Source organism: Apodemus sylvaticus, chromosome 12 (assembly GCF_947179515.1).
Source record: "Apodemus sylvaticus chromosome 12, mApoSyl1.1, whole genome shotgun sequence".
Taxonomy (NCBI): Eukaryota; Metazoa; Chordata; class Mammalia; order Rodentia; family Muridae; genus Apodemus; species Apodemus sylvaticus.
In genome coordinates, this window is record NC_067483.1 from 79,444,213 (window position 1) to 79,470,392 (window position 26,180).

At 40.4% G+C, this 26,180-nt stretch overlaps 1 protein-coding gene across 3 annotated transcripts in view; it reads left to right on the top strand.

The window, feature by feature from the left end:
* Nucleotides 1–26,180, top strand: part of Cd84 (CD84 molecule) — a 94,073-nt gene that overhangs the window by 59,103 nt on the left and 8,790 nt on the right. The window contains exons 1-2 of one of the 3 annotated variants that reach the window (XM_052200093.1): nucleotides 744–868; nucleotides 14,100–14,435. In XM_052200093.1, coding sequence (XP_052056053.1) covers nucleotides 823–868; nucleotides 14,100–14,435 — 382 coding nt within the window. In that variant the 5' untranslated portion in view covers nucleotides 744–822. Of the gene's footprint in view, nucleotides 1–743; nucleotides 869–14,099; nucleotides 14,436–26,180 lie in introns of those variants that run through there. The other 2 variants (XM_052200091.1, XM_052200092.1) reach the window with 2 other exon arrangements.

Below are 26,180 nucleotides of genomic sequence, written 5' to 3' on the forward strand. Positions count from 1 at the left end.
AATACCATAAACTGTGAACTTGAAAGTTTGTAGGCAATTAGTTTATAAAAGAACAAACTAAAATAAGATAAAATAATATATTATTTAGACTAATTTGCAATGACTGAGTATGAGGATGATAGAAGTAAAACACTACTGAAACTCTGTGACCATGGACCAGGAATGATTATTTTTGGTCTAGACAGCTGTCTACATATTGCATAATATATGAAGAGTAATAAATATAAGTTTTGTCTTGTTGTACCTCAGTAAAAGCAGATACTGTGCTTGGGAGAGAGATCAGTAAGACATATGCCTTGCAAACATGAGGACCTGGGTTTGATTCCCAAAGGGGTCATTCTGGGATCCTTGCAACCTTTGGGCTGAGTGAGACAGTGGAGAGGGTGCACAGGGGTAAGTGATAACAAGGAAGTTAACCATGGTAGAGGTGGTTCATGATGCCCAGTATATGACTGTCCACCAGATACTGAGAACAGTGGTTCCCAGAGACTGTGGGACTACCATGGCACTTCGGTAGCCTTGATGACACTCACTGGGAATATGGATTTTATGAGCTAGGAGAGGGTTTGGTGAATCTAAAGGACTTAGATTGCTGTGTAAGTTAGTTTATGAAGTGCTAACCTAGAGCAAATAGAGAAGAAAGAAATGGATATCTTCATGTCACAAGCAGTATAGTTGAATAATGGAAAACACTAGTAAGTAGACTAAGAAGCGTCTTACCAGCTCACACTTCCTCTCTCTAGCCTCCGGAAACACCAAAGTGAACTGAAAGCAGCTTCTAGAGCAGTTGTTTTTCCCCAGAAGACTGGAGTCTGACTGGAGATGGCCCAGTACCATCTGTGGATCTGGTTCCTTTGCCTGCAAACCTGTGAGTTCTGAACCTTGGTAGGATTCAACTCCTGCTAGTTCATAACTTTTTAGAAATTAAGCTTGGGAGGGCAGGGGCATGTCCCTTTGATCTAGTTTAGAACTTCCTGAGCTTCTGTTCCTATGATACTCAAACCGTTGAACCAGAGGAAGAACTTAAGACCCAAGCAATGTGCTTCATTGCATTAAAGCAGACTTCTTTCACTTGCTGCTGTAGTTCCTAACGATGTCTTCAACTCCTGCTCTCTGCTATTCCTATTGTCCTTTGGTTGCTGCACTGTTTATTTGGGTTTAAGTTTTTTCATTTTCAGCATCATTTCAGCTTGATTTACCTTTTGCATTTCTGTCTGTTTATTTAATTCTCTCCTCTCAACTGGTGCTATCTGCATATGTCTGGGACATAGTAGGCACTTAATAGATACTTATTGGGTAGTTAATTACTTAATTAATGCTGGTCACTGGAGTCACATAATGTAAAATACTAGCAAGTAGACTAAGGACCAATGTTGCATTTTCGTTTCTTTTTTTCCCCATTTGTTGAAAATAGAAGCTTTTTCATGCCATACGTCCTGGTTACAGTTTCTCCTCCCTAAACTCCTCCCAGTTCCTCTCCATATCCACTCCCTTTCTGTCCCTCATTAGAAAAGAACCAGCATCTAAATAACGAACAAACATGTAAAAATATAATATGATGAAGCAAAAACCATCACACTGAGGCTGAACTATACAGTCCAATAGAAGAAGAGCCCAAGGACAGACACAAGACCCACTCATTCACACCCTCAGGAGTCCTATAAAAATACTACGCTAAAACCGGGTGCAGAGCCATGTGGGTCCTGTGCTTGCTGTTTTAGCCTGAGTTTATATAAGTCCTGATTATTCGACTCAGAGGGCCTTGTTACACTGGTTCCCTCCCCCACTTCTGACTCTTAGACTCTTTCTGACTCATATTCTGTGGGGTTCCCTGAGCTCTGATAGGAGAGATTTGGTAGAGATATCCTATTTAGAACTGTGTGTTCCAAGGACTCTCTCTCCACACAATGTCTGCCTGTGGGTCTCTATATCTGTTCCTGCCTGCTGCAGAAGACAGCCTCTCTGATGATGGGTGAAAAAGACACTGATCTATGAGTATAGCAGAATATCATTAGGAGTCATTTTGTTGATACATTTTTTTAAGACCAGTAGTGTTTGGTGTTATTCAGGGTTTCTGGGCTATCTAGTCTCTGGGTCACCCAAGCAATGTCAGGTATGGGTTCCATCTCATAAAGCAGGCCTTAAGTCAAATGAGGCATTAGTTGGTTATGGCCACAAGTTCTGTGCCACTGTTGCCCTCGCATATCTTGCATGCAGGAAAGATCATAGATCAAAGGTTTTGTGGTTGGGTTAGTACTTACTTTCTCTTTTGGTAGCTTACAGAGTAAGCTTCACACACCAGAGACAGTAGAACATAGGGGTAAAGGCTCCATGTAGGCACTAGGTCAACATCACCTTGATTAATGAGTTGTGTGGGTGTTGTCTTCTGCAGTGGGGTCCCCATTGTTGAGAGCAACCCATTGTCTTAGCAGCCGCCTGTGTCATTTGGAGATTTCCATGACACTCTCTTGGCCAGTAACTCAATGAAGTGCAACCCAACCTTGCTACTGGAAGGTTTCTTTGGTGACAAGAGATGGACAGTTGGGGCTCTATCTCCCCAGTTATTAAGGGAGTTCATTAGAATTGTCTTCATATATTTGAGAAAAAATTCCACTGCACTGGATTTCCATGTCACCCACAAATGCCCCTCAATCCCAGGTGTCTTTCCCTAAATTCTCTCCTTCAACCCTATCTCTCCCCCTATTCCTCCCTCATAGGCCTGTTCCCTCCTGTCCTCAGTCCATCCATAAAATTTATTCTATTACCCCTTCCAGGGGGATGCACATGTCTCCCTTTCCCCTTCCTCTATACCCAACCTCTCTGGGTCTATGGAAATGTAGGTTGGTAAACCTTTATTTAATGGCTAATATCCACACATAAGTGAATACACATCATATTTACCTTTCTAGGTTCAGGTTACCTCACTTAGGATGATTTTTTTTCTAGTTCCATCCATTTGCCTGCAAATTTCATTATGCCAATTTTGTAAAGAGCTGAGTAATACTCCATTGTGTAAATGTTCCACAGTGTCTTTACTCATTCTTCTGTGAAGAGACATCTAGATTGTTTCTAGTTTGGGGCTATTATGAATAGAGCAGCAATGAGCATGTTTAAGCAAGTGTGCTTGTAGTAGTATGAAGCATCTTTTGGGTATATGCCTAAGAGTGGTGTAGATGGGACTTGGGGTAGATTGATTCTCAACTTTCTGAGGAATAGCCATATCAATTTCCATCATGGCTGTCCAAATTTGTACTTGTGCAAGCAATGGATGAGTGTATCCCTTAGTCCATATCTTTGCCAAAATGAATTGTCACTTGTGTTATTGATCTTAGCCATTCTGACATGTGTAAAATGAAGTCTCAAAATAATTTTGATTTGCATTTCCCTAAGGATGCTGAACATTTCTTCAAGTGTTTCTTAGCCACTTGAATTTCCTCTATTGAGAATTCTCTGTTTAAATCTAGACTACCATGTTTAAATTGGGTTATTTTGGTTCTTGATATTTAGTTTCTTGAGTTCTTTATGTATTTTAGATATTAGTTCTCTATCAGATGTAGAGTTGATAAAATCTTTTCCCATTCTGTAGGCTGCCATTTTGTCCAAATGACAGTGTAGTCTGTCTTACAGAAGCTTTTCAGTTTCAAGAATACCTGTTTATTAATTGTTGATCTTACTACCTGCACTCTCAGTATTCTGTTCAAGAAGTCTTCTACTGTGACAATGAGCACAAGGGTGTGCCCCAATTTTCTATCAGATTTTATGTTGAGGTCTTTGATCAACTTGCATTTGAGTATTGTTCAGGATGATAAAAAGGGATCTCTTAGCATTCTTTTACACACAGACATACAGCTTTACCAGCACTGTTTATTGAAGATGCTGTTTTCCAATATGTGTTTCTGGCTTTATTTAAAAAACAAAAACAACAACAACAACAACAAAAAGTATCCATAGACCTATGGATTTTTGTCTGGGTTTTCAATTCAATTTCATTAATCAACTTGTCTGTTTTTATGTCAATACCAGGCTATTTTTATTACTATAACTTTGTAATATTACTTGATATCAGCAATGGCAAGACCTCCAGTAATTTTTTTATTGTTCAGAATTATATTAGCTATTCTGGGTTTTTTCTTTTTCTATATGAAATTGAGAATTGTCTTTCAAGGTCTTTGAAGAATTGTGTTGGGTTTTAATGAGGATTGAATTGGCCTTGTAGAATGTTTTTGGTAGGATGGAGTTCTTTTTTTTTAACCATGTTAATCCTACCAATCTATGAGTATGGGAGATCTTTCCATCTTCTATTTCTTTCTTGAAAGATGTTAACAAGTCTTTCACTTGCTTAGTTACAGTTACCACAAGATATTTTATATAATTTGGGCCTATTGAGAAAGGTGTGTTTTCCTGGATTTTTCCCTTAGTCCATTTGTAGTTTGTATATAGGATGGCTATGATTTTTATGAATTAATTCTGTATCTGGCTACTTCAATGAAAGTGTTTATCAGTTGTTGAATTTTTCAGGTGGAATTTTTAGGGTCACTTATGAATTCTATCATATCAACTGCAAATAAAGATACTTTGACTTCCTCCTTATCAATTTTTATCCCCTTGATCTCCTTCAATTACTTGTTGCATAGGTATGAAGAGAGTGGACAAGCTTGCCTAGTTCCTGGTTTTAACAGAATTGGTTTGAGTTTCACTCCACTTAATTTGATGTTGGCTATGGGCTTGATGGAAAACTGCCTTTATTATGTGGATATATGTCTCATGTACCTTTCATCTCTTCAGGACTTTCATCATGAAACCTTTTGCCAAAGGCTTTTTCTGCATCAAATGAGATGATCATGTGGTTTTTTTCATTTACTTCTTTATATAGTATATTACATATTGAACCATCTCTTCATTTCCTGGATATAGTAGAAGGATGGATCCTATTTTCACATTCATTCTGTTATCCCATGTGTTTTTATGGGAAGAATTGAGACCAGTGATATTGAGATATGTTAAGGACCAATGATTTTTAATTCCTGCTATTATTTTTGGTGGTGGTGGTGGTGGTGGTGATGGTGGTGGTGACAGCTGGGTGGGTGGGCATGTATCTATGTGTGTATGTCTGAATATAATAAGTCTTAGAAAAATATTAGCCTAGTGTAGTGGCATACACCTTTAATCCTATTACTTAGAAGACAGAGGCAAAGGAACTCTAAACCATTCTAGCCTGCATAGGCAGTTCCAGGCCGGTCCTCCATACATAGTGAGAGCCTGTCCAAAAACATGTATATGTTAGGTAATTCTATTGCTGTGTGTTTCACACTTTTGTTTCACACTTTATTAGGAAGGGTTCTGGCTCTGTTGTACAGAGATCCTAGGCAGGACTTTGTTATTTGTGTAATGGTCCAAGAAAGCTAAACAGGCAGAAAATGGGTAGCAATTTGAGCTTGAATATAGGGTATTTGAGTTTTAAAAGGAAACAGAGGATGAGATACTCATTTTTGTCAGGGATCCTCTTGATGAGAAATGTAGCCTTTTTTCAAAGAAGTCAGAAGTACCCATCACCCTAAGTGTATACTGTGTACCGTGTTTCCCCTCTTAAAGATTGTTGCAGATAATTCCTAAGAGTACAATAATTCTCCTGCTGTCCTTTCTGGTGGAGTGGTCCCTTCTATTCAGTGCTGACCATGGAGTCCCATACTGCTTTTCTACCCCTCCCCAGCATCAGAGCAGTGGAGCAGTGGGCTGAGAAGAACTGTACATCGAACTCTCTCTATTTCCCTGAAATGACTGATACCAGGAAGTTGAAGACAATGAACTCATGACTTCTTTGTGCTGGAAAAGCTTTTTCAAAACTGAGACTTACAGTCTTATGCTCTGATTCAACTATCTCGTGGTTTTGTGAACCCTGACTGATTGTCTTCCATGTGTCCTAGGGCCAGTTAGTTTCCAGGAGCACAAGACAGATGAGTCTACCATCTTGCTTCTTACTTGTTCTCTCTACAAGTCTTTCCAGTATTCTTCTGATTATTTTCTTTTATCCTCCCATTCTTGCATCTATTCAACCCTTGCCCTTTGATGTTTTCTCCTATCTCCCACCAATAATAGCAAAAATTAACCATATTTGAAGCAATCACTATTTGTCTGACATAATTCTAAGTCCTCCACCACAATTATTACTTTTTTCAATCCCGTGATGCTCTATAAAATGGATAGAATTAAAATACACATTTTTTCAGATGAAAACATTGATAGACACTCAGAGGTCAAGTGAGAAGTTTTGTTTTATTCATAGTTTAAGTATATGCTAATATTAAAAAAAAACCGCTTATAAAGCAAGACCACATCTCTTGTTGTAGAGTGTTGTAGGTTTCTAAAAACATAACAAAACTGTAACCCAGGAGTTTCTATGATGATGGAGAATGACATAGGGTTTCTGCTGTCCAGCCCCTTCCTTCCTCCTTGCTCTTAAAACTCTCTTACCATATTTTAACTAATTATAACTCTTCTTTCATTGTTGCATACTCAAGCTATCTCTGTTCATCCTCCCAGATCTCAAATATGGAGGGAGCTTCTAGCCACACTGTTGACTATGGGATGGAGAAGCAAAAAAGAAAGGAAAAAGGTGATTTGGCTACGTTCCCCACCCCCCAAAAAAGAACAAAAACAATAAATACTTATTTTAAAACTCATAAAGAAACAAAGGGTAGCAAAGCAACAGTTCAACCCTCACTGCTTCCCCTCTCTGTTACAACATTCCCCCCATCCCCCACTCCCACCTCCACCCCCACCTCTGCCCCACTCCACCTCATTCCAATGTCCCACCCCTTCGTTTTTTCCTTCAGTGTAGTCTATTGTATTATATTTAGTTCAACAATGTTTATTTGGGGGTATTTATGAGTAAGTGTGTACCATTCATATGTGTGTGAATATGCATGGGGGGAGGGGCATATGCCTATATGCATATAGGTGCATATGTGTGCATATGTATGCATTATGAGGTCAGAGGACAATACACAAAACAAGAGTCCTAATTGCTCTCCATCTTATTTTCTCAAGACAGGTTCTCTAATTGAACCTGGACTTCACTGATTCTGCTAGGTCGGCCGGCCAATGAGCTCTCAGGAATCTGCCTGTGTCTCCCCAACCCCAAGCCTCCCACGATGCTGGGATTCAGATGTGTGCGAGGGATCTGAATTCAGGTCATCAGGCTTACGGAGTAATTGCTTGACAGATGAGTCATCCTCCAGACTCTTACTCGTTTTGTATTGAAGAAACAATATAGTGGTCAGGATGTGCCAGCCCACAGATATTGGCTTACTTAGTTTTGAGGTCAGTGCTATCACCAGAGTTATTGTAAAGCTGAGGAACCTGAGGCATGAAGGTGTTGCTAACTTCTCCTAGCACTGACAGCTAATATCTCATAAAACCAGGAGTCACAGGCAGGAAGTCATGTTCTTAATCAGTAGCAGGTCATGGTGACTTACAAAGAAGCAGGCCAATGCTGCTCCTCAATGCAAGACGTCTTGAGGATCTCAAATTTCTTTCCATTTAGTAAACATACTGTGGACATCTGTCACCTCATCTAGTCCTCACGGTCCCTCAAAATGACAGCTCTGCTTAGTTTCATTTGTTAGCTGGGACTGTGGGTCTTAGCTAGTTCAGGACACTCTTAGAAACTTAGCAAGAGAGCAAGAGAGACTTGCATGGAATATGTTTCTTCATCTGCAGTTTGGGGCACTGTTGCTATGTGTGGGTCCTATATGGATTTTCTTTTCAAACAGAGCAGATATTCTGATACAATGAAGCTACAATTTGCTGACCACTCCTTCTTATTAATCAGTTTAAACTCTGAGCAAGACTCAGAGACCAATGAAAAGTTCTCTCCTGCCCCTCGTTCTTCATTTTGCAGTTGGATTTTCCACCTTGTTTGTTCTGTTTCGTTTTCCTATTTATAAATAGAGTTATTCTACCTATATCAAGAGAAAGTATTTGTGTTTATTCTATCTCCCAGCCCTAAGAAATACTTTAAAACCATCCGCTGGTTGGTTACAAGATAAACATCAATGATAGAAACAAAGACTGCATTAAGTGGGGTGTGTTCATGGGAGGAGCTGTGATGATAAATTGATACACATACTTGAGACTTTAGTAGTTGTGTCTGGCACAGAAAAGAACAAATAATGAGTGAGCTTCTTAGCACTGGTAGTCAGTCTTCAGAACACTGTCCATGGATGAAGCTATGTGAGGAGAGTTCTTACAATTTGTGAGAAAACTCCAAGAAAACAAGGCAAGAGTCTTTTGACCTCAGGCCTCCAAAGCACGGGATTGTTCTTGGGCTGTGCTTCCAGGCCCCTCACAGGTGTTTGTACTCACAGTAGGTCTGCTTCAGATAACCCACTGCCTTGACTGCAACCATTCAGCCATGCACAGCTATGAAGTTAGCGATTGTGAGAGACTTTAGTCCATCTCATTTTTAGGCGATGTTCTCCCAGGCCCCACTGCCTCTAGAGCAGTGACAGTCAGGATACTCTTTTTGGTGGGACAATGTTGGTGACTAGACCTATATAAGGTAAAGAAGTGTGGAGAATCTGGTGAGAAAAGAGAAGAGAGCACACAGATGCTCTGAGGTGGCGTGCCCATGGCCTATATGACCATCAGGGGAAGAGAAAGAACAGGAAATGACTGAGGTATAAGCTGGCAGGGCATGGATGATGGTGACCCTTGTGACAGGAGACCATGTAGCTTCACAAGCCCCAAGTAGACGGTATATGCTCTTCATAGACTCTAAAAAGAGCCACAAGAAATTTTCCTCTATCCAGTTAGAGACCTCTTGCCCATCAAGTTCTCAAATGCAGGTGATTTCCTGACACTTTTCTATTTGTTTAACCTTTTAAATTCTCTTTTCTAACGATTTCTATTGCCCGTTGCCAATTGGAGCTTTTGACAACTACTTATTCATGGAATGTGTGTTTGTAAAATACACCTATAGACATGGAACATATCGTCAATGGAACACAGGTCACCATCTGATACATGGGATGACTTGTTTCTCCTCGAGTACTCCAGCCTAATGAAAAAAACAAGGAAGGCTGCCTCTTACAGAGAGTCTGTTCTCTGTGGTCCATCCATACTGATGTCATCCTGTGATCTCTATTCCAGATTCCCTCTTCCTCAACTACCAAAAGATCACTGCAAACAGACCTTTACCACCTGTTGTAGTTTGAATATGGCATATCTGTCCCAACCCATGAATTTCAACTGATAAAGGTTTACTTTGGATTTAATGGGCTTTGGGAAGTGAGCCATTACAAGAGTTAATCCTTTGATACATACAAAATCAGATGACCATATTAGGAAGTGATGGAAGTGATAGAAGTGATGGGAACTAGCAGATGGGGGTCTAATCAGGAGAGGATTACTGGAAGGTATGCCAAAGAAAGGCAGACCTTGTTTGTAGACTTTTCTGTTCTTTCTCTGGTTTCTGGGTACCTTGAGGAGAAAAGCTAGCCTCTGTCACATGCTCCTTGCCATGGTGTTCCACCTTGCCCCAGGCTTACAGCTGTGGAGCCAAGTGACTCTGAGCTAAATCGGTTCTCCTTTGATTTGTGCTACAGTTTCTGCCACAGAATCTGAACACACATCATTCAAGCCTGCATCGGTGGTAGCCTTAGAAGTCTTTGTTTGTCCTTTACAAGCACAGCCTGGTCTTGCTCTTCTCTTTTGTGGTCTGCTATATGGAAGTTGGGAAATAAGGCTAGTCAGTTGGTGTTGTAACTGTGAGACACTTCTTCTTTACTTGGATTCTAAGTTTTCGGCAACTATTTGGTCTGCATCATCAATTTCTTGTTAGCCAATAAGACCGTGTCTCAATTTTTATTTTGCATCAAAATAATTGAAAGCACCATTTATATGTACCATACAGATACTGATAAGTGCTAATTCATTGCACATTACTTATCCACGTTTAGAAATGAGGAATTAAGGATCATTGGATTTCAATCATTTTTTTCAAGACTATGCTGGTAGGTTCCAATACACCTGAATCTAACATGTATACACATCCTTGGCATTCATTCTATCAAGTTTGATCCTGGGCTTCTTCTTAGAGGCTGGCCTCACCTTCTACATGACTGAAGGTGTGAAGGCCATCAAGAATGATTATTGTTCACTTTGTTTTTCTACACTATGTGTTTACTATGTTTTAAGCACCTTCTGTGTGCCCTGATATCAGTCCTATTGAACAGATGCTTTCACAGTCCATACTGTAGCAAATTTAATTTAAAGGCTCATTAAATGAACACAGATGCTCCTGGCTCAAATCCACATCCCTTCCACCTCCCCAGGCAGGTTAATCTGGCTTCTGATTGGATTGTCTCACATGCTTTCGAGTCTCAAAGATCATCAATACTATCCCCAAACACATAAACTTAAGAGCTATTTTCCGTCTTTGTCTCACTTGAACACTCTGAATAATTATATCACAGACAATCCCTTCTTGAAAGCATAGTAGGTTCCCTGTTGATAATGCTTTTGATACTTATACATATGTATACATATTTGCTTTATATGTTATTTTGGTATTACCGTGGAACCTGCACACAGGCTCAGCTCTGGACCTATGCTTTACAGTTCCTGACTTGAATCTTGAATCGTTCTGCATCACCAACCTCAATATTTGGCTTTCTCATTACAATTTCTAACATTTCTCAGATGTCCAGCTACCACGGTAAAATAAAAGGTAAAGAAAAAAGATGGAGACAGCAACTTTTCCTCTTCTAAAAGATATCAGAGGCATATATGTTACCTTTACTTATATTCTAGTGGCCTGAACTTCATGGCATGATCACACTTTACTAGCAGACAGAAGGACTGTGTAGTCTATCCTGATGGTCATCTGTCCATTTAACCATCAAGAGTTCTGCCACTGTGATGAAGACAAGAACAAATATTGGAAAATAGCCAGCAGGTTCTATCACCACTTTCTTCCACCCGACAATACCCCTAGACCATACTTTCTCCTTGGAAGGAAGGATGCTTCCTTCCAACTGCTTACTTAGGTGGACCAATGTCATCTCAGATTCAACAGTTCTAACACTAACCTTGTCTTTTCTCTTTGACATTTTTATTGCATATCTGCTTTGTACGATTAATTTTCCACTGATACAGAGCAGAAGCTAAAATCAAATAGCAACACAAGTGAAGGATATGAGGAGCCTATTTCCTCATTGCCCCTCCTTACACTATCTGGTAAATTCAGTCCTTCCTTTCACTCCTGTCATGTCCTGCTTGGTTCATACCCTGATGACTACATTAGCCTCCTTAAGCTCTCTCTTGTTTCTTCACAGCATATTTGTGTTCTCTATTACTAAAGCTTCTTTTTTCTTTCTATACAGCATTGCTATATTAGAATTACCCCAACACATTATTTAACCTTAATCCGTAAAACTTAGTAGATCCCTCCACATATAAGATAAAGATAAACTCAAATTTAAGACTGCCCCAAATCCTAGCCTAAATTATATTTCTAGTTCTCTCTCTTCTCTCTCTCTCTCTCTCTCTCTCTCTCTCTCTCTCTCTCTCTCTCACACACACACACACACACACACACACACACTCCTCCCTCATAATGAAAATCTAGACTCAATTGACATCAAAGCTTGTAAAATTTGAATTCAGAACCCAAGGACCTGATTTCTCATTTCTCATTTCATATGCAAAGGAAAGTTTTACACGTGTCTTACTTCTCCAACTTGGTACTAATTCCTCTGAGGCTCAAACCTTGGGGCCTCATGCACAACATGCAAGTCTTACTCCCTTTCAAGATATATTTGTGCCACAAGCTCTCTCCAAAACTGGATTTTGCTGAAGTTCCCTCCAGTGATAATATGACATTTGGGTCTCTGTAGCATGTAAAAGAAAAAATATTGGAGTTGATTGACAGAGAGATTCTTTCTTTCAAAACCAGAGTGCTTTAAAAAGCAGATTGAGAACCACTAAGTGGGGGACTTACAAGCATCTAGCTGAGCTTTATTTGAATTATCCCATAGAAGGCTCTAAGTAGGGTCCAACATGGCCTCAGCATCACTGATTGGTCATAAGGAAGAGCTATGTAATATTTAAAATACACATACCAACTGGTCATGACCAACACCAGGAATAATTCACATTAATTTCACTTTACCAGTTAACAAAGCACCTCTGCTCATGTTGTGTTCCATCATTCACAGTTCGAGGAGCCGATGGGGCCAATGTTACAGCTAGCATAGACCGAGAAAGGTTTTGTAAGTTTATTGAGTTTGTGCGGTGTGTAAGCAGATGCCCAGTCTGGAGCCTGTCTTGTGTGTTTTTCAGCTACATGTTGTAGTCTCACAGCTATCTCTCTAGGAGCACTTTCATGCCTTTAAATGCAGCACAGAAATCCAGTTCACACCTAGATCAGGCTCTGCCTTTTCTCAGAGCAGTCAGGGTTCTTTTTTTTTTTTAAGTATAGAATAGAGTTTATTCAGAGTAGGAGACAGGAGTTAGTGGTAGAGAGAGGCAGAGAGAGAGGGGGGGGGAGTGGAGGCCGGCCATGACCATGTGGAGGGGGAAGAGCCCAAGGGGCAGAGAGGTGAGAGAATGTGGGAGAGCAGAGAGAAAAAGAGCCAGTCAGGGTTCTTGCAAAGATATCAGCAGTGTGAAGAGCTGCGTGCAACACTTCCCCTGCATGCAGTGTTGCACGCCCACTCATACCCACCCAGCTTGATTGCTTTTTGATAGTCCAGCATTTCCTGAATGACTTTGCTGTGGGGTGTGGAACATAGCTGTGACACTGATACTATATTCAACCACTTGTGATTGCACAACTGCTCCTACACCAAGAAGCTCTCGGCCTTAGCAAGTGGCCTCCACATTTGGGGGCTCAGAACTGCAGCAGTTACTGAGCTGAAGGACAAAGGCAGACCCAGCAACATTGGGTTAATAAATACTTTCATTTTAGGGACTTGAATTCTCAATGGACCCTCTGTACAAACTTTAGGGTTAACCTGAACCCATTTATGTAGTACACAGGGCTTGGCCTTTGGGGCTTACACATAGCTAGTTCACCTCAAAATAGCCCAGCTGGTTTCTGACTGGTCAATTTTCAAGTCACATCCATTACTGAATATTTCATATATCAATCATGACAAACTCAAACACTATTGGTCATTAAAGAATCTCAGTGAGGGATTTGCTATATTAAAACATGTTTATTATATGCCTAAACTTCGGAGGCTAGAAGGTATTCAAGAAATTAAAGACCATTAACCTTCATTATGTCCAAGATATCAACTGTGTCCCTTTTCCTGTCCTGGCCAGGAGTGGAAGAGCTTGGAATAAGTTTTTGGATATGTGGGCTGATGGAGTATTGGGATACTACTTTGTTTGGTTTTGGTTTTGGTTTTCCTGTGGTTTTCAAAGAAATATGTTACATTTTTGCTTTTATCCTTAGAAGATAAAGTCAAAAATTCTTCCAGGCCCTGGTGAAATTATCCTCTAAATTGATGAGTTTGGGGATATTTCATGATCACTTTTATCTTTACATCCTACATAAAATATTTAGAATACAATGGGTGTTTAACCATTTATTTTGTGAGTTAAGTACTGGAATTCACTCTATGTTATATAGACTTTCTTGAAACAACTTACAAAAATAGGCTAATCTCACTAATTTATGAACAAATGCATGTATTTATTCAGGAACAATTTTGTTTCAGAGAACATAACAGGTTTTCAACTAAATTTTGGTTGTCATAGCACATTAAACATATCTAGGGTAAGACAGGTGGTGGTGGCACACACCTTTGATCTCAGTATTTGGGAGGCCAAGGCAGAAGGATAACTGTGAGTTCAAGGCTAGCCTGGTCTTCAGAGCAAGTTCCAGGGCAGACAGGACTACACAAAGAAACCCTGTTTGAAACCAACCCCCCACCTCCCCTCCCCCCCCAAATACTTAGAATGATGGGGGAAAAATCCCAAGATAGAGGATGAGCAGTGTCTGAGGAAGTTCCTCAGTGATAATCAAAAGGAGAAGGAACACAAAACAGTTCAACAGTGTAATGGTTACTGTTTTCTATTTATATCCTCAGGGTCTGAAGCAGCAGGAAGAGATGCAGACTCGATGGTGGTGACCGGGATTCTTGGGGAGTCAGTTACTTTCCCCGTAAATATTCAAGAATCACAGAAAATTGATAACATTGCCTGGACTGCTCAGTCATCTGTGGCTTTTATAAAACTGGGAGTCAATAGAACTGAAGTTACTGTAACCCAGGTCAGTTATAAAGGACGAATAGAAGTCATAGGTAAGAACTATGACCTGGTCATTAAAGACCTGAGGATGGAAGATGCAGGAACTTACAAAGCAGACATCAATGTAAAGAACCCTGAGGAAACCATCACTAAAATCTACCACCTTCATATCTACCGTAAGTTATGGCAGAGGGCTTGGATTTTCTTTTGCTTTGAATATTTGTGATCTAACCCACACCCATATTTCTGAAAACAGAATTTCCTAAGTCTTTTTGTCCTTATAATTACATAGGCACATCAATTCTTATAAACATCTAACTTTAGTTCTGGCCTTGATAGACTTTAGATGTATTCTGTTTTGCAGCAGAATTTGTTCTTTGATCTTTGTTTTCTTTTCCTATAAAGTGTCAACAATCATACTAATCAATTTGCAAACATTATCATGACAATCTAGTAATATACCATATGCAAAGAGCCCTTTAAAAAGCTTCTGGTTTTAAAAACAATTACAGAATGCATAGGAAAATGCAAAGAAGTATGAAAGGATATGTTTTGTGCCCTTCACTTCTCTGTTACACTAGATCCAAAATCTAAGTCTCATCCCAGTGCCATACAGACCTTCTGGGGTGACCTTTCTCCATTCTCTCTCCTGATTCCAAAGAGATAAAATAAGCAGATCCTGACACACATCTTTGGGAGACAAAAGCAGAAGGATCTATGTGAGTTCAAGGCTAGCCTGGTCTTCAGCGCAAGTTCCAGGACAACCAAGACTACACAAAGAAACCCAGTCTAACTGGGCAGTGGTGGTGTATGCCTTTAAGCCCAGCACTTGGGAGGCAGAGGCAGGTGGATTTCTGAGTTTGAGGCCAGCCTGGTCTACAGAGTGAGTTCCAGGACAGCCAGGGCTAGACAAAGAAACCCTGTCTCGAAAAACTAAAATAAAAAAGAAAAGAAAAATAAAGAAAGAAACCCTCTCTCAAACCAACCTCCTCCCCACCACCAAAAAATAAAATAAATAAAATAAAAAAAAATACCTAGACTAGAAGAAAAAATTCCCAAGACACAGGATGAAGTATCTGAGGAACTTCCATTCTTGTGTTAATAACTTTCAGAAATGCAGCTCAGTGTTCAAGGTCAAACACAGAAAATTGATGTTAGTGCAATCTATAGATCTTTCTCAGAATGCGCTAGCACTTATTCATGAATGGAATCACTTATATTCCTATTCACATATGTAGCACTGGATACTGCACGCAAGGTAGTTAAGTAAGGCACCATCCCAAAATTTTCTTGTCTCAGTTTGGGAGGGTGGAGATCTGTTAGCCCTAACTCTAGCTTTTTCTACCTAACAGTTGTGTGCTGATGACATCCCTGTCCCTACTGAGAAAATGAAATGATATTGTAGTTTTCACCACTATGGCTGTACTAATACCCACCCCAACACACACACACACACATACTCTCTCTCTCTCTCTCTCTCTCTCTCTCTCTCTCTCTCTCTCTCTCTCTCTCACACACACAATAGGTAAATAATGATCTTTTTCTTCTGTTTCAGCTACATTGGAACATCCACTGTGGTAGGATAGCTGGGCTACGGTGGAGACATACTGCCGATGCTGTTGTTCACTGTATTTTTATGCTGGCATCTAGGCATCTGGGACTGGGATGATTATAAATTTAGTTGATGTTTGGATTTGTCTTTGTTGGGTGGGTGGTTTGTTTCTTGGTTTCTGTTTCCTCTCTGGATTTTTAGAGAGTATGGTGGCTCTATGTTGTCTAGTAGGACATTTTCTTTGGATCTGATAGTTATAGGTACTGGAGGTTCCAGATAAAAGATGTTTCTGGGTATTGGGAGCTAACATTTAGCACCTGAGAAAGGCTAGGTGTATGAAGGTGTTCACAGGGGAGAGAAGAAGAATGTTTTTTTGTTGTTGGTAGTGGTGGTGGTGGGTTTTGGGGGGTTTGTTTGTTTTGTTTTGTTTGGTGTTTTGGATTTGTTTTTTTCTAGACAGGGTTTCTCTGTATAGCCCTGGCTGTCCTGGAACTCACTCTGTAGACCAGGCTAGTCTCAAGCTCAGAAATCTGCCTGCCTCTGCCTCCCAGAGTGCTGGGTTTATAGGTGTGCACCACCACCACCCGGCTGAAAAGAAGAATGTTTAACCAAGGTCAGTTTATTTCATCCCCTTGGAATCAGGGAGACAGTTAAGAGAGGTAACCCCAGAGGGTCTGCTCTAGATACTGGGAGTAAGACTGGGGAGTTGGATCTAGAGGAACAGAAGGAAACAGGAAGATATACAGACTCCTATCTGCCTTTCTGTCAGGAATGGTCTGGGTTAGCAGGGAGTTCCTGCTGAAGTTGAGGGCTGGAATAAACCAACAAGTAGGGAGAAGGTAGGTAGGAAGGGAAGATCCATGGATCCACAATGTGGGAAGAAGTGGAGACATTACAAGGAAGGCTGCAGAAGGTGTTCTGTTGCAGAGCTAGGGATGAAACTGGAACTTTAAATTTGGAGGAGAGGAAGTCTTGCATTAGCTTACATGTTTCCCTGGCCTGCTCAGGTGGTGTGTACAGGGAACACTCGTATTGGAAGCTAGTTTACTGGAATAAATTGAGGGAAGGAAGGTTGGAGGAGAAGACAGAGGTCCTCAAAGAGAAGATTAATAAATCCATGAAATCCAAATAATGGAAAGAAATGAATAAAACTGTATAAGACTTGAAAATGGAAATAGAATCAATAAAGAAAACTAAAACTGAGGGAATTCTGGAAATGAAAATTTTAAGAATTTGAATAGAAACTACAGAGGCAAACTTCACCAACAAAATATGAGAGATGGAAGAGATAACATTAGGCATTGAAGATACAATAGAGAAAATGAATATATCAGTCAAAGAAAATGTTAAACCAAAAAGAGGTCCCAAAAAAATACAGAAAATTTGGGATACTAAGACAAAGCAAAGCCTAAGAACAATAGGAATACAGGAAAGAAAAGAAAAGGCCCAGGAAATGTTTCCAACAAAATCATAGAAGAAAGATTTTTTTCACCTAAAGAAGAAGATACCTATAAGGTATAAGAAGCATATATAATAACAAATAAATTGGACAAGAAAATCAACTCCCCTTGGCACATAATAACCAAATCAAAAACACACAAAGCAAAGAAAATGTTAAAAACTGCAAGATGAAGTAACATATAAATGTAGGTCTAATAGAATGATACCTGACTTCTCAGTGGAGACTCTAAAAGCAAAAAGAGCATGGACAGATGTGCTATAGGCTCTAAGAGACCACAGAGGTTATCCCTGATTACTATACCCACCAAAATATCCAACATAATAAATGGAGAAAATAAGATATTCCAAATATAATAAAGCCAAATTTAAACATATCTGTCTAAAAATTCAGCCCTATAGAAGACGATAGGGGAAAAAATTCCAACACAAAAGAGGTTAAATACACCAGTAAAAACACAAGGAATAAACAATCTCAGAGCAGCAAAATCAAAAGAAACACACACACACACACAACCACCACCACCACCAACAACAACAACAATAACAACAACAACAACAACAACAAAATAACAGGAATCAACAATCATTGGTCATTGTCCTATCTCAATATCAATGGTGTCAGTCCCCCAATAAAAAGATACAGACTAACAGAATGGATGTGAAAATAGGGTCCATTCTTCTGTGGCATTTAAGAAACACACCTCAACATCAAAGATAGTCATTACCACAGAGTAAAGAGTTCAACAAAGGTATTCCAAGAAAATGGACCTAAGAAACAAACTGGTGTAACCATTTTAATATCTAACAAAACAGACTTCAAACCAAAACTAATCAAAAAAAGATAGGGAAGGACATTATATATTCATCAAAGGAAAAATCTACCAAGAGGATATTGCAATTGTTAATATCTATGCCTGAGACACAAGAGCATCCAGGTTTGTAAAAGAAACACTACTACAGCTTAAATCACATACTGACCCTCAAATATTGATACTGGGAGATTTCCAATCCCCACTGTCATCCAGACAAAAACCAATGGAAAACTGCTAGCATTAACAGAAATTATAAACCAAATGGACCTGATAGATATTAATAGAGCATTTTACCCAAACACAAAAGAATATACGGATCTCCCTTATACCTAGGGCCATTGGCCACTGGCCCATAAGGACAAAGGAAGCAGAGTCAAAGATCAGGATTTCAGATGTCTCCATGAATACAAATGGAAATGATATCATTCCAGTATCAGCTTTGGGGAGATCAACTTTATTGGGGTGAATAAAGGGTTATATAGTTTGGGGGATGGGGGTAGGGTTATCCAGGTGGGCAAAAATCATTGGCTGAAGGTTGTGGTACTGAGATGCCTCATTAGCATGAATGATGGATGATTTTTTGATGTGTTCTTGGATTCAGTTTGTGAGTATTTTTATTGAGTATTTTTGTGTCTATGTTCATGAGGAAAATTGGTTTGTAATTCTCTTTCCTTGATAAACCTTTGCATGATTTGATATCAGTGTGACTGTGGTCTCATAAAATAAATTTGGCAATGATTCTTCTGTTTCTATTTTGTAGGATAATTTGAGGATTATTGATCTTAACTCTTTGAAAATCTGGTAGATTTCTAGAACTGGGGTTTTTGGTTGGGAGACTTTTAATGACTGCTTCTATTTCATTGCCAAGTTATAAATCTGTTTAAATTTCATATCTGATCTTGATTTAACTTTGGTAATTAGTATCCATCAAGAAAATTACCCTTAAATTTTCCAGTTTAGTGAAGTATAGGTTTTTAAAGTATGTTCTTTTGATTCTCTGGATTTACTTGGTATAAGTCCTTATGTTCCCCATTTACTTTCTGATTTTGTTACTTCGGATATTCTTTCGTTGTCTTTTAGTTAGTTTGGGCAAGTGCTTGTCTATCTTGTTGATTTTTTTCAAAGAACCAACTCTTTGTTTCATTGATTTTTTGTATTATTCTTTTTGTTTCTATTTTATTGATTTCTTCCTGAGTTTGATCATCTATTGGCATCTACTCCTTTTGTGTGTGATTAATTCTTTATGTTCTAGTGCTTTCAGGTGTACTGTTAAGTTGCTAGTATGGGAATCTCTCAACACTTTTTTTTTAGTCTAGGACTTAGTACTATTAACTTGCCTCTTAGAGTAATTTTCATTGTGTCCCATATATATTTGGGTATATATTCATATTCATTGAATTTTAGGAATTCTTTAATTTATTTTTAAATTTCTGCATCTACATATTTTCCATTCATTTGAGAGTTCTTCAGTTTTCATGAGTTTATCCATGGTGTATTGATAGGATGCAGGGAGTTATTTTAATGTTCTTTATCTACTGAGACTTGATTTGTGTCTTAGTATGTGGACAGTTTACAGAAAGTTTCCATGAGATGCAGAGAAGAATGTATACTCTTGTTGCTCTGCTAAGGTTGAAATCTGACATTACTAGAAAACCCTGAGCTCAGTGCAAAGAGGCAGACTCCCTTTACCAGCAGGGCTTCTCCTTCTTTGACCTTGTCTCTGGAGTTTGAAACCCCCATACCTCTGGAATGATCAAGTAGGCTTCATTCCAGAGGTGCAAGGATGGTTCAACATACAAAAATCAGGCAATGAAATTCACTATATAAAGAAATTGAAAGAAAAAACTCACACATGATCATCTCATTAGATGCTAGAAAGGTTTGACAAAATCTAACAGCCCTTCATGATAAAAGTCTTGGAGAGATTAGAGATATAAGGTAGAGATTCAAGGGACATACCTAAACATAATCAAGTCAGCTTACAGCAGACCTATAGCCAACATTAAATTGAATGCAGAGAAACCCAAAGCGTTTCAACTAAAATTAGAAATAAGACAAGCTTGTCCACTCTCTCCATACCTACTCAATATAGTGTTTGAAGTCTTAGCTAAAGCAATAAGACAACTGAAGGAGATCGAGAGTATCTGAATTGGAAAGGAAGAAGTCAAGTATCTTTATTTGCAGATGATATGATAGTATTCTTAAGTTACCCTAAAAACTCCACCAAGAAACTCCTACAACTAATAAACACTTTCAGCAAAGTAGCTGGAAACAAAATGAACTCACCAAAAGTAGTACTCCTCCTAGATACAAATGACAAACGGACTCAAAAGAAAACCAGACACTTTTCACAATAACCTCCATTTTATATAAAATGTTTTGGCAGAACTCTAACCAAGCAAGTGAAGGACTTGTATGACAAAAACTTCAAGGCTTTGAAGAAATAGAAGATGTCAGAAGATGAGAGATCTCCCATTCTCATGGATCTGTAATGTGGGGGATGTAGAGGTCAAGGAAAGGAAAGGAAAAACTGGGATGGAGAGTGAGGTGGCATAGGCTCCCGCGGCTCCTCAAAGAGTCCTGATCTGCCGTACACAGCATTAGATCTAAGATGGCACCCGGAACACCAGTGAGACAGCAAAAAGGAACTGAGGCCAGGCTGGTGACTGTCTCCCCCATCTTCATGGAAGCCCTAACAGGTGACCATGCTCTTCCCTCCCCAACCACCTCTTCAGAGTTACCTCATCAGGCAGGGATTTAATTGGGGCATGGTGACAGTGTGGCAAGATACTATTGGCCAAGAATGCAAAGGCTTGGGATTGGCTCAAACACCGTATATAAGCTTATTCACTGGGCGATAAACTCAGATCTATATCCTGATTCTGGTCTCTGGAGTCTGATTCCTGGGATTCATCATGTGACTCTGTTGCCTCTCAGCCCCCATCGTTGGTCCTGTTTCTATATCCGGTACCTGAGCAAGGACCCACCCCCAAATGTCCTGTGTGACAAAGAGTGGGTGAGTACATCTCTCCAAGCAAAATGGGCAATACTGATTCTCAGAAAAAGCATAGTCAATTGAAGGGTTTTAAAAGGATCTTGGAGAGTAGGCAACTGAGATGTTCTAAAAAGAAACACAATACCTTTTTATGAGAAAATCCTGGATTTCTGTCCTTGATGTAGCTGGCAATGTTTGGGCTGAGCATACCTGGGAACAGGTAGTGACGCTGGCGTGGATGAAGGAGTTGAAAGAAGAGCTGCCTCCGTACTTCTTCCCAATAGTCGCTTCCATCTTGAGCTGCCTTCATGGCTCTGCGCTAGATCTTCAGCCTCTGTCTGCTTTGTTGACAAGCTCCAGGAATGACTCCCAACACCACTGAAGAAAAGCTCAGAGGACACAACTTCCTCCGTAGACAAGAAGACTGCTGAGCCAGCAGATCTTGTCATCCCTGTAGATAAAGGCACAGCTCTGTTTTACCCTCATCTGATAAATGTTGAAAATGTAAGTGGGAGGGGGGAAGGGGGGTAGATCACCACCTAATAGGAACACATGAACTAATAGGAATACATCAAAGACTAATACACATGAAACAATGGCTTGGCCAGTTCCACCACCTGCCTCCAATCCCTGGGGGAGAGAAAGACGGCAAATGAGCATTCAGGACCCCTCTCCAATGCCTCCTCTTCACGGAGCTAAGATAAATCCCTCAGCAGTTTCACCTCTACCAGGGTCCCTAGTAATCTTCCATCTTTCTGTAGGAAATGATCCCCTACAGAGAACCTGGAAACTTTACTTTATGGAGGTGCTGCAAAAATATAGGAAGGCAGTCGCTAAAAATGGGCTACACTCCTGCTTTGAGGAGCAGATGTTTGAATCCATGGCCACAGCTCTGAATACCCTACAGGACTGGAAGACTATTATGAGATCTATATTATTGGGGGGTCAGTTTCTATAACAGGTGGGATTTTATGATGAGGCTGAGATTCTCAGGGTAACTTAGGAAGACAATTGGCCATCCCACCTGAAGCTTTGCAGGGAGAGGGTAATTACAGCTTTCCCACTGCTCAAATGCAGAGACCACCAAACTATTTTGACCATGTTGGCCTATGTGCCATTCTTGCAGTCAGGAAAGTTACTGAAGGTGCTACAGCACCACTCAGCAGCCTGAGGCAAAAGCCCAATGAACATTTTGCAGATCTTACATATCGGGTCCACAAGGCTGTTGGCCTTCACATAAATCATGTCCATGGAGGCTTTAGCTAAGGAGTTTGTCTGGGAAGGTTACTGCCAAGGGCCATACGGCTACTTCCCCCTGTCTGAAGTACAGAAGTAGAGGACTGGATCAAAATGACCCGAGACATAGGCACTAGTTATAGAAATTCAGAAAGCCTAGTAGCCACCTTAGATCTGCTCCTAAAAGTAAAAGAGGGAGATAAGAGAAGAAAGCTGTTTGCTGGAGCTGTGGAGGCCAGAGACATTTTGCCAGGCAATGCTCGAATAAAGTACAGGGAAAGAAAGAAAAGATGCCCTTCAGTTTTCACTAAATGCAAAAAGGGTTTTCCATTGGGCCAAGGATTGCAGATCAAAAGCCACTAGGAATAACAGCCTTTAAAACTTCCAGAAGAGCAAACCCCAGCCCTACCAGTAAAGGGGAAGCAAATTCCTAAAATATTATAGACTGTTGTGGATGGGTCTGGTGCTGTTCTTGTGAACAAATTTCCTAATGGATAAGGAGCCAATCATTGGGAGAGTAGGCAGGACTTCTGGGTTAGAAGGAGAGAGGAAGCAGGAGGGAGTTAGTCCTCTTTGGAACCCAGACAGCAGAGGGGTAAGATGTAGCTGCTAGAATTTCCTAGTATCATGGTGGATCCTTGCAGATCTGCCACTGAAGGGATAAGATTTTAATAAGGAATACAAGATTAGGTTTTAGTTGTTATGCCCAGAGATTGAGTTACCATTGCTTCTGAACTAAGCTTCTGTTGTGTTTTCTTCATGCAGCAGCTCATCTGGGTTCAAGAAAGGTACGGTGGCCTAGAATGGATTTGCCTGGAGTACTCCACAAAGGCCATGGGGGATTTGAAGCATGGGGTTGGTGTGGTAGCGAATTGCCAGTGGAATACTAGCGAGCTGTTTGGAGAGAGTGTTGAGTTCAGAGTCAGAATCTCTGCAAGATAAAAACAGATCAGCATTGCCTGCCAGTGATTGGCCAGCTAGGCCTTCAGGACAGAGGTACAAGCTGGGAATGAGCTGAGTCTACTTTTTTAATACTTCCCGCAACAATGGACCATTACTATTGGTCTTAATTGAGCCAGACTAGGTTCAGCCCCAAGGAGCAGAACAGTGCAGCAAGGCCCTGGACTTGTTCTGAGGTAAAGCTAGTGCTGTTGGCAGAGAGTCCCAAGGAATCCTGTATTGTGCTGATGCTCTCCTTCACTGACTTGACACATCTTTAGAAGTATGAGACCTTGTCTTCTCCACGAGGAACCTCCCTACTAGAGTTCTCCTCCAGCTCCCTGACAAAATACTATATTGGATTCACTTGGCTTACTCTTCAGCCCCCACTGTTACTCCTTTTGTGGATAGCATATTTCTACAGCCCTCCAGACCCTAACACTTCTGAATCACTACCGGGTGACCTAACTGTGCTGCCCTTCACTCAGGATGTGCTGTCATGACATTTACCTCTCTCCCTATAGCTCAGATATCCCTTCCTAGCTGTCATGGGAAGTTGGATAATCATTTCCCTTAAAATAAATTTTTCCATCTTGCATATGATAAATGTGTCCAATAGTTGCTTTATTTCTGAGAGGCTTGTCCCACAGGCTGTCTCTGGCTTCCTCTAAGAACGGTTGTGGTTACATCATATATAGCTCTAATAGCGCTCCTCCAAAAATATTTAAATAGTACTTCAACAGTTCAGTTCAGTTAGGTGACTTGCTGGCCATTTTGACCAAGAAGTGGACCAGCTGGAGTCTACCTTTTGTTGTCATCCCCTGTCGAACAAACTTGACTCCTCCACTCATGCTTCCATGATTCTACCCACTTGCTAAACAGACTTTCCCCAATCATACCCAGCCTCGTGCAAGCATTTAGTGTATACCTGCTCATTTAGTGTATGGCCTGTTTCTTCCTTTGGGACCACTCATTATGGCAAATGGATGTCACTCATATCCCCAATTTTGGGTGCTTAAAATATGTTCATATCTGCATAGATAACTTCTCTTCTTATGTTTTGCTGTAGCACAACCCAAAGAAAGCCCCAAGATTGTGATTGCCACTATGAGAAAGGCTATGCTGGTCATAGGTGTTCCTTAAAACCTAAAAACCAATAGTGGGCCAGCATATTAGTTGTAAGGACCTAGGTATCTTGGAATTCCTCATAACCCTCAAAGCCAAGCTATCATTGAGCAGGTCCACTCCTCTCTCAAAAAACATTCAGAGAGGAAGTCATGGGGTACTCAATCCCAAGGTAAATTAATAGATAATCATTTACTATAAATTTTTAAAATTTTGACAAATGAGGTCTCTCTCCAGCATATAAACACCAAGAGAGGGGGCTGCCAAAAATAATTCCTTTGACCTTTGTCTATTGGAGAGGCACTATAGATAATACCTGAAAGAGTCTAGTCCCTCTGCTAACCATGGGGCAAGGGTTTGTTTGTGTTTTTTAAGTAAGAACAGATAAGCCCACTTCAGTTCCTGATAGATCCTTCAAGCCTTGCACCAGCAATGGTCCAGGTGGAGCTGATAGAGCCACTGAGGACAGCCTTGGAGAATCTCTCACTGAATGCATCAGATGAGGAAGAGGAGAAGTGACTGCAAGTCCCTACAATGTCAACACTGGTGGGGAGGCCACCCCTAGTCAACCACCTCAGTGACCTGGGCAAGCCACAAGGCTCTTGTAAACTCCAGAAGGACCAGATACAGGACCATCTACCCTTTCTCTACTGATGTGTGCTATCATAACAGCTAATTCTGAGGTGTATGCCCAGCTACTCTTGTGGGCTGCCTTTAGGAATCTATCCATTTTCTTTCTGTTAGTTGGGATTTCCAGTTGCCTAACATAGACAGTAACAATCTAGCAATGGGAGAGAATCAAGTCCCCATTAATGCTACTGTAGCACTTCCATTTTATGGGTCATTCAACCTGGTTGTCGGGATGATGGGCTTTTGTCAAACAGAAAATATATGCCTAGAGGATTTCATACTACTGACTTAGGCAGTTACTAGGGACTTCTCCAATTGGGCCAAGGCTCATTAGAGCAATCAGTGGCCAATATGCTTTGCTTCTATGTCCTCTAGTGGGGAATTTCAACAGACACTTAGTAACAGGTCTGTGTCAGGAATAAATGGAACATTCGCTGTCCCTCAAAATATCAAGGCTCAACAGCTGGGCACCAAGTTGTTCCTCTTGGAAGTCTTTAGCCTTCAAATAAAAAGAGAAGGGAGACCTGTGAGGGGTGAAGAAGTCATCCTTGTAAAGTAAAAAGTGGGATGGAGAGCAAGGCGCCACAGCTTGGACTGGGAGTTGAGGAGACTGGAATGGGATGTGGCAGAGGAGAGGAGATGTGGCTGAAAGAATTTGGGGAGAATCAGCTAGAACTGAAGGGCATTTGAGGAGTGATATAGAAACCTACTGCAGTGGAAACTTCTTAAGCTATGTGAAGATGATCCTATTAAGTCTACAAATAATGAACAAGATGGAGTACACTCTTCAAGGCTGCAACCTGAATTTTTGCGGACCTTCAGCCTACCTTATTATGAGACCTTTGGTTTGATTTTACACAACTTGAGCTCTTTGGATGCTGGAGAGAAGATTCACTTGCAGGGCACATTACCAACCTTTAGACTGTTCATATGCATCTAGAACTGGTCAACTTCATGACTAAGTTCATTGTTGTCTTTCACAGTATTCTGAGATGCTGGACATTGGTTAATTTTATCACAGAGCTCATTTCTTTTCCTTTGTCAATTTATTCAGAGATGCTAAGAGAAACCAACCAGTACCATCAGTTTCCTCATTTTTCCACAAACTGTCAAAAGTTTTATATACAGAGTCAACAAATCCATTGCCACTCACAATTGGTAAATTAGAGTA